The sequence below is a fragment of the Lonchura striata genome, chromosome 2 (assembly GCF_046129695.1).
Source record: "Lonchura striata isolate bLonStr1 chromosome 2, bLonStr1.mat, whole genome shotgun sequence".
In the NCBI taxonomy this organism is placed as follows: Eukaryota; Metazoa; Chordata; class Aves; order Passeriformes; family Estrildidae; genus Lonchura; species Lonchura striata.
The window spans coordinates 18,481,308-18,494,960 of NC_134604.1; the positions used below are offsets into that span (position 1 = coordinate 18,481,308).

A 13,653-nucleotide genomic window follows, 5' to 3' on the forward strand; every position below is an offset into this window, starting at 1 on the left:
TTCCTTGTTCACCCATGCAGCCCTCCTGGTGGTTCCTGCCTGACTACCCCTTTGTTGGGATGCATTGCTGATATTCCACTTCCAGATGTGAAGTCTATGTTTAGAAATTCATGGAAAATTCATACAGCGCAAACAGAACCCCAAATATCTGAAGGCCCAGCCACAGGAAGACCACAAGGTTAGGAAATTACCCAGAGGGGAGGAGATAAGCTTTTAAACCACTAGTGCAACAAGGTAATAGCTCTCTGGAGTTTGTGAATCCCTTAGAAACTATAGAGTTTCAGGCAGCACAGGAATGAGCCTGTGCCTGCTGTGAGCAGCGCTACACCAGCCCCATGTCACACACGGAGCACCTGCAGCTCCCCAGTTATCTAATGAGACTCATCACACTGCTCAGCAGTGCCTGTACCAACATTGTTATGCAACAGAACAGCTCATTAGTGCTTTCCAGTTATATCTCTAAAGTTATTACACTGCACTTATCAGTGGGTTTTCAATATTAAAAATCTCAGCTCCTGATGAAAGAAAAAAAAAAAAAAACAAATGCAACTGGTTCTAATTTCCTTCAATAACTTATGCAGAAATGCTGGCAGAGGGACAACAAGGAGTTCTTTTGCTTTCTGTACACGTTGGTGCCCTTCAGATCTGTTCGCCAATGAAAGCTGCAGTAGAAACTCACATGACAAACAAATATTTCTGTTGCAGTGCCCCAGCATTCACTTCTGCCCACTCAATTAAAAAAAAAAAAATCCATTTATTAAGAAGTAGAGATGTTCCTGTGCAAAGCAGAACTAAAGAAGTTATTAATATTTAAATATGTGTCACATTTACTGTGAGCTACCCCAATGTAGGTGATGTGTCCACTCCCTGAGGTGACCCAGAAATCAGAATTCCTTAAACTTGAGGTGTTAGGACTGATGAAAATCACCTGATAAAACCAGATCAAAAGCAGAAACACACTTCCCCACACACAATAGCTCTATCTAATCCCTCAGCACTCAGAGCTCTCCCTGCCTTTTTAGCAAAGATTAGCATATTTAAAACCGCTAAACTCTGTATAATCTTCAATCATTGAGAAAAGTAATTCAATTAAGGAGAGTGTTGGTGAAGTTGCCTTCTCCTAGCCAGCTAGTGCTGTATCCCTCTACAAGTTAATAAAAATAGAAATGGAAAGAGAGGTGAAGATTCTTCTGGCTGGGCACAGATGGTGCTGCAGGCTCATGATGCACCTACAGCACATGCAGCAAGTCCCCAGGCTGGGCCTGGGAGGGGCGTGGGGGACATAAGCCCCAGAGACAAGAAGATTTGGGGGACTGAGGAGCGAGGAAAATCAGCATCTTAGCAGAGGAAAGAGCATCTGCAGCTAGTGCTGAACGGCACGAGGCAGAGACACTGCAGTCCATGCAAATGCTGAGGGATACAGCACTGAACTCCCACAACATGGCTGAGGAGAGCAGGGGAAACCACACACTGCATCCTCTAGGCAATCCCACTCTCAAATGGAAATAAAATGCCCAGGGATGCTTCTAGATCTCCCATGGAAGGGCTGGAAAGCCTGCCCAGTAAGGATCTGCAGCTCAGATTTCTTCAGCCATAAAACACACATTTATTGGCGAGGATGTGTACAGCCAGTACAGGTCTGCCACCAGCCAGCTCTGGATGCTGAGGCAGCTAATGGCCATCACAGCCCTTTGTACCATTTCACTTGTCATCCTGAAGTCCCTGGATGTAAATGAAACCAGAGCACTCAGCCTCCCCACTGGAGCCAGAGCATATCTTTAATTATGGCCTTCCAACAGAGCAGAGAACCTTTCATCTGAACAGGAAGCAAATGCTGCAATCCAGCGCAACAGTTGCACAAAGATCTCCTGGGTTGGAAAGCTGCTATCCTAAAAACTTTTATTTCTGCATCTCCCTTAACCTTCCAGACAAAGAACAAGGTGTGAGCACAGCCCACTCCAGCTCCCTTTTTGCAACACCGGATCCCTCCGCAGTTTTCTCCAAATATCATGAGGGCGTTTATTCCTCCAGGAGCCACTTGGAATGAGAGCTCTGCATCCTTCGGGCAGTTAAAAAAATAAAAAAATGACAGGGAATGACATCATGACAAAGACATCTGAAGAGCTTCAATCCAGGAAGGGATGTGTCTCCATCGGAGGCAGACTCACAGAGCACCGTGTCGGAGCATGCCCACGCTGCAGCACCCGCGGGATGCGCGGACACGGAGCTGGCACAGAGTCATCGCCCAGCATCCCAGACAAAGGCAAAGGCAGGGCTGGAGCCCACCCTGCATTCCAGTCAGCTCCCACCCATCCCTAAGCCCCAGCCCAGGCAGCAGTTGCAGGGCTGGGAATATTCAGACAGGAGGATTTCGCTGTGCTGTACCCACTGAAGCCCTTCTCTCCTCCCTAGGTTTGATGCTGTGACTGGGAATTATTTAAAACCTTCCAGTATAAAAACAGATGATTAGCTGAGAGGGGAAAAAAAAAATCTTAGAGGAAGCAGATATCTGACATTATGTCTGCTAGAGGAGACAAGCAATCCACGTGTGAACGAAGAGCTGCTCTGCACCAGGTGCCACAACCTTCAATGGAGGTATTTGAAAAGCTTCATGATATTGAAGCTCAGAAATACAAGTAAACAAGCCAAGGATTTTGCAAATGCATTGTTAATATTTCAGATTCCTGTTATCAAATACCTGGGGAAAAAAACAACCAAACAACCAACAACAACAACAACAAAAAAAAAAAAAAAAAAAAAAAATCACTGAAAAAAACCCCAGCATTTTCTACACATGACCCTCATCCAAAATCCTCATAAAATGGCTGGCCAAATAGCACCTTACTTAAGCAGATCAGATGACTTACCCAAAAAATAATAAATAATCGAGTTGCACTTGAGGTCCCCAAATCCCTAATATGAGAAGAGCTGTTTCGACCCCAAAAATACAAATTAAAAAGATAATGATTCAAGGAAGAGACTAAAGGAAATTGCCAATGTACAGATAAATAATTTCAACAGCAGCCTTATCACCAAGCTCATCCACATCTGAGTGAGGAAACACCAAGATACAAGTAATTTGGCCAAAAAATAAAACCAACTACTATTTCATCATCTCCTACCACACAGACCAAAGGTGGCTGAGGGAGCAAATACCCCGCCCCAAGACAGAAAATATTTTGCACCTATTCATTATGTCATAGATCACTCAGTATCTACCCAGGATTACACAAAGCATCTCATAAAGGAGCTTTTTTTTTTTTTTTTTCAGAAAATTCTTCCAAGGGAAAGATTTGGAATGCAGTATTGGAGATAGAGGCCTTCCGCTAAGGAAGGAGGAGACATTGTTTAGGTTGTTTTTTTTTTTTTTTCTTTCATTCCAAAGACAGGGAAGAAAACCTCATTGACTGAATTAAATATTCAGAGCATCGCTCTGCCAAGACATAGCTCCATTATGGAAAAACGCTGTATTTATATAGTTAACACTGTGGATTGAGACTCGTGCCCCCCAAAAACCAGAGGAGCTGGGTCCGAATGAATCAGCAACTGTTTCTGCAGACGGGCTTTGGTGGGTGGGGGGGTTAAACCAGAGCTGAACCCCCGGAGCCCCACGAGGGTGGGCGAGTGGGTGTAAGGGACTCTCATGACAGAGGCTGGGTGTCGTGAGGAGGGGGATCCCATCAGACCCCATGAGGGTGGGTGGGTGTCGGGAAGGGTGAGGAGGAGGATCCCATCAGACCCCATAAGAGTGGGTGGGTGTCGGGGAGAACGAGGAGGGGATCCCATAAGACCCCATACGAGGGGGTGGGTGTCACAGACGCTCATGAGGATGTCGGGGAGGATGAGGAGGGGGTCCCTTGGTGTCCCCACGGGTGTCGGGGCGGGGGTCCCGGCCCGCGGCGGGCGGTGACTCACCGCTCTGCTCGCCCAGGAACACCAGCTTGAATTTCCGCAGCGGGTTCCCGAAGTCCCCGCCCGACGACATGATGGAGGAGCCGCCGCCGCCCCGCGCTCGCTCCGCTCCCCGCGGCGGCACCCGCGACCACGACCGCTTCTCTCCGCCTGCTTCTTCTCCTCGTCCTCCTCCTCCCCGGCGAAGGCTGCTGAGCCCCGGTGAGGCGCCGGTGCGGGTGCGGGTGCCGGTGTCGGTGCCGCCGCTTCGCCCCCCCGCGCTCCCGGAGCCGGCGCTCCGCCTGCCCCGCGCACGCGCTGTGCGCGCTTCCCTCTGCTACGGGCCGGGAATGGTGCGGCTTGGGAGGGACGGGGCAGTCATCCCGTTCCACCCCTGCCGTGGGCAGGAACGCTTTCCAGCAGCACAGGCTGCTCCCATCCCCAGTCCCGCCTGGCCTTGGACACTGCCAGGGATCCAGGGGCAGCCGCAGCTTCCCTGGGCACCCTGTGCCAGGGCCTGCCCACCCTCCAGTCCTCAGCACCAGGGTAAGGGCTGCAAGGTGTACCCGGCTCTCACTCTCGGCAAGAGCGTGAGGGGGGAGCCAGCAAAGGCCTTAAAAGCAAAGGCTTCATGAATCTAACTTGGCACAGATGCTCCTTTCAGAGGAGCGTCTCTGAGAAGCAGATCCCTCACAGCAGGGTGATGTTTCCCAGGAATGTCAGTGATCCCCACTGACATCCTTCAACAGTGGCTCAGGGCCCTCCACCTTTTCCTTTCACTATTTTTTGCCCATTTTCCCCCACTCTACCCTCAAAGGTCAGTGTTTTAGGAGGTTTCCAGGTGCGTCCTGGCCCCTCCTTTTTAAACTTTGACTGGGAGATTGTTCCAGAGTATTGCTGCTCTGATAGTCAGGGAAATGGCATCTGCTACATGTTTAGTTTTGAAAGCCTTTCTAATTTTGATTGTTTCATTTATACTCCTTCAATGTGATTAACTGTTTCACCAAGGGCTGGGGTTTTTTCACCCAGGCATTGAAGTATAAGAGAACTAAAAAAGGAAAATGTGTTTTTAATCAGGTGATTAAATTTAAACAATTTAATAAATTTAAAATAAATTTAAATTTATTAAATTTTAATAGATATGAGCAGAATCTCCATCCAGCTCTGCACCTGGCATCTGGGAGTGCTTCCACACAGGTTGTGTGGCTGCTCTTCTGCAGGAGGAAAGGGAATCCACACTGGCCTGACGTGATCTCAAATATTAAATGCAGATATTGTCCTTGCTTTTGTGTCAGGGTTCATTCCAGGATCCTTCCCATGGTTCCCAGGGAAAACAACAACTGAAGGCAGAGGAGGAGACGTGCAAAACAGAGGTTTTCTTCTAAGGTCTGTTTGAACTTGATTGTTTTCACTGTTTCTGTTTGAACTTGATTGTTTTCATCACTGGATGAATCTGAAAAGAAGTGGACGCAAGGCATGGGAAGCCTTAAAAAGGAGAAAGCGCTTCCTGGAGTTTTTAGTGTGATGCAGAAAAAGGAATTCATCGAGTCCCCTTAGCTTCTCCATGTAAATGTCACAAAAAGGTTTGGAAGTTGTGCTCCTGCAGCAGGGATATGAAATGATGCAAAAGGTAAAGAAAGGCACATTCCAGTTGGAAATAAGGACTGTGTCCTAACGTGCTCAGCCACCAGAACAAGCTGCCAAGAGCAGCACTATCTTTGTATCAGGGGAAATCGAGAGGAACCTTTGTGAGAAAGATGCTTTCACAGAGAGAGGAGTGATCTGCTTCCATAAAGCCATAAGTCACTGGAAACCTATTGACTATGACGTGCAGGAGAGTGAATTCCATTATTTAACAATCCCTTTTGGCCTTAAAATGTATCCATCTATGATAGATGTCAGAGATGTTCCTCAGTGGAGAGGTGGACTTGTTTCTCATGCAGACACAGAGGACACCAACAATCCCTGCAATCTGCTACTGCCCTACCCCAAACGCAGCCTGGGGCAACGCTCCCTCCTCAGCCACATTTTGGGGGTGGAGGAAAGGTGAGTCCCCAGGAGGGGCAGAGAGAATTAAGGGGTGCAGTCCCACTCGATGGGCACACAGAATTGGAGGGCAGGGAATTAGGAGTCATCCTCAACCCGCTCTTAATCGTGGTGCTCATTCCAGCTTCCCCTACAAAGCAGGACCAGTGAGTCCCCTCCAGTCACAGCAGCCCCTCCTCAATTTCCTCCAGGGCTTCAAGGATCATGGGAGGAGAAGCGCAGGTTTCGTGGAGTGTTAGTGCAGCCTTAAACCAGCTCAGATTCCCACATGATCCTTACACAAGCCTCATTCCCAAGCTGGCCCTGCCTGGAGCTCACCAGGTGGGATCAAAGGGCAGGAAAACATCCACGTGGGCAGTTCTGTCATGTCCTGGGATCGCAAGGAAAACACAGCTTGGAGTTTGGAACACGTGTCCCCTTGCACTGTGGAGCAAAGAGCAAAGGTGCTGTGGATCCCCTCTGCTCTCTCCATGTGCTGGGTAGGTAGACACACAAAACTTGTCCTTTCACAGTCTTTCTGTCCCCTCCATGCAGCAGCACAGTAGGGGTGGACAGCGAGGGTGTCCAGTGTGTGTCCGGAGCTCCAGGCACTGAGAAATGCAGGACAGGGCTGGGTCACAGAGCAGGACATGAACTTGCCACGTGGATGAGCTGCAGGGAGAAAGTCCATTGGGATCTCTGACAGCTCCAGCAAGAGAAATTGGAGCAGCCATCAGTCAGCAGATTGGGAAATCCTGACTCAAAATCCAGCTCCCAGGCAGGGAACAGCTCCAAGAACAGGGATCAGGGATGTGGGCTCCAGAGTGAGCACCTCCTATGGAAGAAGGGGGAAACTGGAGCCAGACTGGAGAGAAGGGAGCCAGGAGGAGGGAAGGGAGCTTGTGGGAAATTAAGATTTGTGTGGAAGAGGCAGTGGGACACAGGGTGGGTTTTCCTGAGCCAGCTCCAGACTGTCAGGCCCAGCGGGCAGAGGACCACAGACCCATCTCTTCCCAGGCAGGCCCCCTGCCCACCTGCTCTCCCACTGGGAATTCAGAGAGGAGGTCCCCGCCAGCCCAGCCTTCCTATGCTTAGGATTTCGTGATTGTAAATATGTGAATTTTTTAAGCGATCCTGAAGGCCTAAGTAAATGGCCGCCAGCACGGCCCACTCAAGGTGGCCGCTGCAGCGCGCTAGGGCGGGGCCAGCGCCGCCCTGCGACGTGGCCATGCCGCGCCCTGATGGACGTGGCTGGGGGCCAATCAGTGCGCGAGGACGGGCGAGGGGCGGGGCGCGCGGTGATAGGCGCAGGGCAGGCTGCGCTGTGCGGCCGCTGCCGCGTGGCGGCTCTGCCCGCCCTGTGTGGGCAGGCGGGAGCGAGGTGTCCGCCATTACTGCCCGCATCCCCGCGTCCTCCCCGCTGCCTCCTTCAGGACGCCGGGGCCCCGCAAGTTCCGCGGGTTGTCCAGAAGTTGTTGCCTACGGGAGTTCTCGGTGGGCGGAGCGGGGAGCTGTCCGAAAATTAGAATTCCCGGGAGGCATCGGTGGGCGGAACGCGAGGAGGGAGCCGCGAGACGGGGGGAGCTGAGTGGGGGCGTACCGGGGCACTGAGGGGGAGCGCTTTGAGCAACGGACCGCGGTCCCGGATGATGGCGGCGGTGCGGAAGGTAGCGGGATGGCCACGGGGAAGGGGAGTGGGGACTGGGAAGGACGCGGGGACAGAGGAAAGGGAAGGAACAGGAACGGAGAGTAGCCTTGGTCCTTGGGACAGCTGAGGCAGCCCCAGCCTTGCTGCTGGAGGTCCTGATCCGACCCTGGTTTGGTTTCGGAAGTGTGGGGGTGATCCTGAGGGGTCCAGACCTACAGATCGTGCCCTGGGTCTGTCTTGGTGCTCCTGGACCAGGGTCTGAGGCACCCACGCACCCCTGCTGCCCATCCTCACACACCCAACACGATTACAACCCTCGACTCCGTAATCACTGTCGGATCCCTGTCCCTCTACACTGGGACATTTGGGACATCGGTGTTTATCCCCCTGGTTTGGCGACAGCAAAGCTCTGCCGGATGGATGAGTGTTTCCCTCCATCCGTTTGGAGGCGGGACAAGCACGAGGGTTGTTCATGAACTATGCAACCATGTCCCTGGGAGCGGTGTCCAAACACTCCTGGAGCTGTCAGGCTGGAGCTGTGCCTGTTCCCTGGGGAGCCTGGGCAGTGCCCAGCACCCCTGAGAGAAGAACCTTTCCCTGATACCCATCCTAAACCTCCCCTGGCACAGCTCCAGCCCTTCCCGCGTGTCCTATCCTAGGGGTGTAGTAACCTGGTGAAAATTCCCAGCAGATCTTCCACCCTGCCATGTTTTAACCCTTGCAGGTGCTGTGCTTGGAGAAGGGAGTGTTGCTCAGGCAGGTGTTGGCTCTCAGCAGGTGAGAAAACATATGTGACCAAAAAATTGCCTTTTTTTTTTCTTTTTTACTTTTTTTTTTTTGTCAAATCTTCTAAGAGTGGAGGTAAGGCTTTGAGCTGGGAGCTGAAGGCTGTAGGATGGGGATAAGGCCACACATTTGCAAAAGGACATTGGCCACGTGTTTTTCATAAGTGAGAGAAATCAGAGTTATTAATTATTACATTGTTTCCTACAGACTTTTTAATCATTATTTTGTTTCCTACAGAGCAGCAACAGCCAGAGAAAACCGTCTGTGTGCTGCAGGTAAGGTCTGTTGTCAACCTAGCTTTGAGGCAAAAAATTCACTTCCCTCCAATAAATATTAAACATTGGAGCATGTTTGTTTTGTTTTGGGGTGTTTTTTTTAGCCAGCTTTTGGCTGGTTAAATAACCAGAGCAGGTGCTCTGCCACTTCCATATAGTTTTTTTCTAATATTTTCTTATTTTTGCCCTCTTCTTGGCTAAGCAGATGGCACCAGCTGTGGTGTAATGTGACCATAATTTGGGGCTCTCAGAGCACCTGTAGATGTTTGTTTGCAGCTGGAAACGCATTTGCTCTGCTTTCATTTTCAGGTGATGCAGTCCTGGGTTGCCACAGATCCTACAGGTCCCGACCTACCCACGGAATTGGGAAGTTTAAATACCTGCTCCCAAAGGAGGTAGGCAGAAGGAGTTCCCTCTGTGCTTGCTTTCCCAAGGTAATCCTGAAACATGTGGATGCCCCATCTCAGAAAGCCAGGCTGGATGGGGTTTGGAGAAACCTGGAATAGTGGAAGGTGTGCCTGCCCATGGAAGGGGGTTGGAATAGCATGAGGTTTAAGGTTCCTTCCAATCCTAACTATTCCATGACTCCATGAAGTACTCACTCACCACACTGCAGAAATACTTCCTTTTGTCTAGTATGTTCCTGTGAGAGTGAGTAGCTTTGGAATCTCGTGACGCTGAATTTAACACCCGAACCATTCCAGAATTTTGTGAGCAGCTCTTACTTGCATGTGACCTTTTCACACTCCCTGAGATGTGGAAGGAGGAAAGAAGCAGTCAGCTGCCTTTTAGGCAGGAACTGAAATAAACTGCAGGTTTATTTCTACTGGTTTTGCTCCTTTTTTCCTTCCTCTGGAAGAAATTAATCACAGCCTGAGTGTGTTTTCTGTGTGAGACCATCCAAGAGTTGAACCTTTATCCCCAGCAGTGTTCAAAACAGATACCCTGTATTTTATTTGGTTGTATTTTCTTTTGGAAAACAGGTTCCAAAGAGGAGAAAGGAAAAAGTGCAGATGAAAGAGATCAGTGCTGGTACTGAGTACCAGTATGGAGACATCAACATCCAGATGACTTCCTATGATCTGTGCCTGGTGGAGCATTTTGCTCAGTATGTCCACAGACTCTGCAACCGTCTCTCCATCCGGGTCAATGAGAGGTATGAGGAAATCTGTCCCTCTGGATTATGATCCCCTGCACATCAGGCCGCACTCCAGTCTCCCTGAGGGATTCCCATCTGGATGGCAATCCAAACCTCTCACCTGCCCTGTGTTCTCCTTTTGTGTATCTGTACAATTCTGGATGCTTTATTTAGAAGCATTGAATTTTTCAGGTGCTGACTTGAGCAGATTCCAAGGGAAAAAATGGCTGTAACATCTCCTTCCTCTGAGGAAAAGGCTTTAAGCCTGTGGGTGCAGAGCCTGAGAATCGCTGACATTTGCTGCTGGTTTTCCTTCATGGTTTGTGATACAGGCTCTGCATGCCACCCTGCTTATCCAAAGTGGAGTGAGCTTGGGAAAACCCTGAAAGTGCTGGGTGAACTTCCTGCTACTACAATTGAGGAGGATAGGATGCTTCAGGAACACCCTAGTTCTCCAAAACAGGTGTATTCCAACAGCCACTCCACTGACTGTAATGCGTGAGGAATGTCAGGCAGCACCTTGGTGCCTGAAGTGCTCCCAGGGAACTGCAAGCACTGGGAAAAGCACTGAGCTGCCAGCAGGGAATAAAACCTGTGGGGACTGTCTAAAATGTGTGCTTTTCACCTGTACCTCTGAGGCTGGACATGGCTCAGTGTGTAGAGAAAGAAAGGATTTGCCCTTCAGACTGGGAATTGAGGGGAAAAGGTGGGCAGTAGAATGGAGCTTGGATGTGGGAATGGGGATGAGGAAGCCGAGGTCTCTGAGTATTGAGTAGTCTGATCCACTCCCAGTCACATTCCCATTAAATCTGAGGTGCCAACAATGTATTTTGAGTGGTGCATTGCAGCAGCAGATTTTAGCTCTGTCCCAAAAAACAAGTCAGAACTGTTGCTTTTCTTGAACTGTGAAGAAGTTAAAAGTTCTCCGGATGGTGTTTGTAGCCAGTCCAGGTTTTTGCTGGCAGTGGTGCTGCAGAGCTTCCTCCTTATCTCCTTCCAGCAAAACACCCAGCCTCTGCCAGGACCTGATTTGCAAGATACATCCTTTGCATAATTAATTTCCCATGAAAAGTTAATCTCCTTCCCCATTCTCTGCTGTGGAGAGAGATTCATCTATCTCTGTAAAGTGGTGCAGATATCCTGCCTGTCCTAAGCACTGCCCTCTGACTCCTGCAGCTATGCCATGCCCACCAAAACCAACGAGGTGCTGTTCCTGGAAGAGAAGGGATCCAAAATGCAGCTGGATGCAGTCCTTACCACCCACCAGAGGGTTGTCCAGGTAGGAGCTGGAATCCTATGACATGCTCCCCAAACCCCTCAAACATTTAACAGAATAAGGGCAATATTTGGCATAAATGGAAGCAAAAAGTCTGGTTACGTTTTCTGCTGAGTGTTGCTCCTGAACTAGAAGCCCAGGAGGATTTCCTGGCTCTGTGTTTCAGGCAGAAGATTATTATCTGTTTTCTGCTGAATAATTGATGTGAGGGGTAGAAAAGTCATGTTTGGGGCTGGGTCATTGGAGATACTCACAGGGATGGATGGGATATTGGGAAGGAATTGTTGTTCCCTGTGAGTGTGAGGAGGCCCTGGCGCAGGGTGCTGAGAGAAGCTGTGGCTGCCCCTGGATCCCTGGGGGTGTTCAAGGCCAAGCTGGAACAACCTGGGAGAGTGGAAGGGGTCCCTGCCCAAGGCAGGGGTGGCACTAGATGATCTTTAGGGACCCTTCCAACCCAGAGTATCCTGGGATCGTTCTCCTGCAGCTCTGTCATTTCTGCTTTCAGATCCGCGGTTTGAGCTCTACATTTGCTCCCATACTGCTGGAAATCATTCAGAGTAGCCAGCCTGAGGGGGTGCATCTGTTGATGAAACAGGTATGGTTACACTTCACAATGCTCTCCCTTTAGGAAGCAGAGAAAGGGTTTGTGTGATCCTGATTTGTGGTGGTATTCTCTTCCTCCACAGCACACAGAAGCTGATTTCAAGAGCCGACTGAAGTCTCGACCAGAGCTGGAAGAGCTGCTGGCAGAAATGTCATGAGGTGAGGAACAATATGCCGTGCATGGGCTGTTCCAGCCTCCAGAGGGTGCTTCCATGAGCTCTGTACTGATAATTTGGTGAATTGGAAGGAAGTCCCACTATTGGCAACTAGCTTGTCTCAATAAAAATAAGTAACATGTTTATTTCTGACTTGTTTGTACTGGGAACAAAGGTGCCACAATGGAATGTGGGTTTGCTTTCCTTCCGTTTGTTTTTTTTTTTTTTTTTTTTTTTAACTCCTGTCTATTTTGCTTTGATAGGTGGGAATTTCTGCAGAAACCACTGTGCATGAATAATGCTGTGCAGCAACAATCCCAGGAATTGTTATAACCAAATTTGATGGATGGCAGGGGAAACTGTTCCAGAAACTGTTTTGTTTGGAGGCTTTTTCTCTCCCTCCCTAAGGACCAGCTTGTGAAAAAGAGAGAAAGTAACTCATTAATTTACACTCTTCCCCAAACTGGGACTGTCCAAGGGTTGCTTGTGCTATCATGCACCCACATCCCTGGGAAATAGCCTGGAACCTTCCTTCTGACAAAAGACATGCAAAAAGCAATTTTATTTTCTTTCTCCTCGCTTATTTGCCAGCAAGTGGTGGTCAGATCAGAATCCCTTTTTCTCCCATTTCTATTTTTTCTGTGGCTTCCCAGGAAATAAATCCCCTGCCCAGAAATCCCATCCTGTGGGACATGAGCTTATCACTGCTGGGAAAAGCCTTAGGATGGCAAGAGGACATGGAGTAAAAATCCATGTCAGGGCTGTTCTGGAGCCAAGACCCAGCCTGAGTACTATGAATGCTCCTGGATTGGGACATTTTGGGCTGGAAATCCACAATTACAGAATCATTTTGGTTGGAAAATACCTCTGGAATGAGTCCAAGCTGTGCCCAGTTCCCACCTTGTCACCAGCCTAGAGGACTGAGTGCCATGTCCAGTCATTCTGGGACACCTCCAGGGACGGGGACTCCAAGCCTCCCTGGGCAGTCCCTTCCAATGTTTAAAACTCCTTGCCATGAAGAAATTTCTCCTGATATCCAACCTGAACCGATTGTGCTACAGCTTGATGCTGTACCCTCCAAACCAGCCACCCTCTCCAACTTACACAGACCGAGCCGAGGGGTGACAAACTCCAAATTTAATTTCCCAACAATTCCACCTGGGTTTCCAAGCAGTTGAAAGAAAATAAAGCCAGAAAGGTGTCAGTCCTGGGGCTGGGCTGGGCTGGGCCCTCGCTGCCGCGGCTGCCGCCGGGCCATGCAGGCGCCGAAGGCGCGAAGCTGTTGCTGGCAGTGCCGCCAGTCCTGCCGCTCCGCCATGCACTCCTGCAGCTGCCGGTGCTGCTCCAGGCAGCCGGTCCGCGCGATCCTGGCGTCCAGCGGATCCTCGCCCTCCTCCGCCTCGCCCCGCTCCGCCGCCGCGCGGCTCCAGGCGTGCCCGGGCTTCGCCATGGGGCGCTGGGGACGGCCGAGGTGGCGGGGCCCTTCCGGGGACACCCGGAGCACTCTGCATCCCCTGCACCTCACCCCAGCCATGGGTGCCCAGCGCCCTCCTCAACCTCCCGAGGCTCCCCATTCCTCGGAGATGTCCAGCACCCTCCTCAATCCCCGCGGATCCCCTCCCAAGGCTCCCCATTCCTCGGAGATGTCCAGCACCCTCCTCAATTCCCGCGGATCCCCTCCCAAGGCTCCCCGTTCCCCGGGGATGTCCAGCACGCTCCCCCTTCCCGGGGGATCCCGTCCCGAGGCTCCCCGTTTCCCAGGGCTGTCCAGCACCCTACCCAGTCCCCACCCATGGGGGCAGCCCCGTACCAGCGCAGCGCGGTCCCTTTAAGGCGGGAGCTCGGCTCGGCACTTC

The 13,653-nt window shown here is 50.7% G+C and overlaps 3 protein-coding genes across 5 annotated transcripts in view; 1 reads left to right on the top strand and 2 right to left on the bottom strand.

The window, feature by feature from the left end:
- Nucleotides 1-4,240, bottom strand: part of RAB6A (RAB6A, member RAS oncogene family) — a 43,010-nt gene extending 38,770 nt beyond the window's left edge. For both annotated transcript variants that reach the window (XM_021550171.3, XM_021550173.3), the window contains exon 1: nt 3,916-4,240. In XM_021550171.3, the coding sequence (XP_021405846.1) occupies nt 3,916-3,985 (70 nt within the window). In that variant the 5' untranslated portion in view covers nt 3,986-4,240. The remainder of the gene's footprint in view (nt 1-3,915) is intronic.
- A 3,233-nt stretch (nt 4,241-7,473) lies between these two features.
- On the top strand, nt 7,474-11,943 carry MRPL48 (mitochondrial ribosomal protein L48). Its single transcript, XM_021550093.3, has 8 exons — nt 7,474-7,583; nt 8,289-8,341; nt 8,588-8,625; nt 8,935-9,020; nt 9,609-9,781; nt 10,940-11,042; nt 11,545-11,634; nt 11,726-11,943. Exons 1-8 carry the CDS (start codon nt 7,563-7,565, stop codon nt 11,798-11,800), a joined length of 639 nt encoding a protein of 212 aa, XP_021405768.2. The 5' UTR covers nt 7,474-7,562; the 3' UTR covers nt 11,801-11,943.
- A 976-nt stretch (nt 11,944-12,919) lies between these two features.
- COA4 (cytochrome c oxidase assembly factor 4 homolog) lies at nt 12,920-13,651 on the bottom strand. 2 transcript variants are annotated; one of them, XM_021550129.3, is made up of 2 exons: nt 13,608-13,651; nt 12,920-13,253 (listed from the first exon to the last, which is right to left on the bottom strand). In XM_021550129.3, the coding sequence occupies exon 2, from the start codon at nt 13,245-13,247 to the stop codon at nt 12,999-13,001; it is 249 nt and encodes an 82-aa protein (XP_021405804.1). In that variant the 5' UTR covers nt 13,248-13,253; nt 13,608-13,651; the 3' UTR covers nt 12,920-12,998. The 2 variants fall into 2 exon arrangements, with proteins under 2 accessions (XP_021405804.1, XP_031361631.1); XM_031505771.2 differs by having other exon boundaries at nt 13,577-13,612.
- Nucleotides 13,652-13,653: the final 2 nt, after the last annotated feature.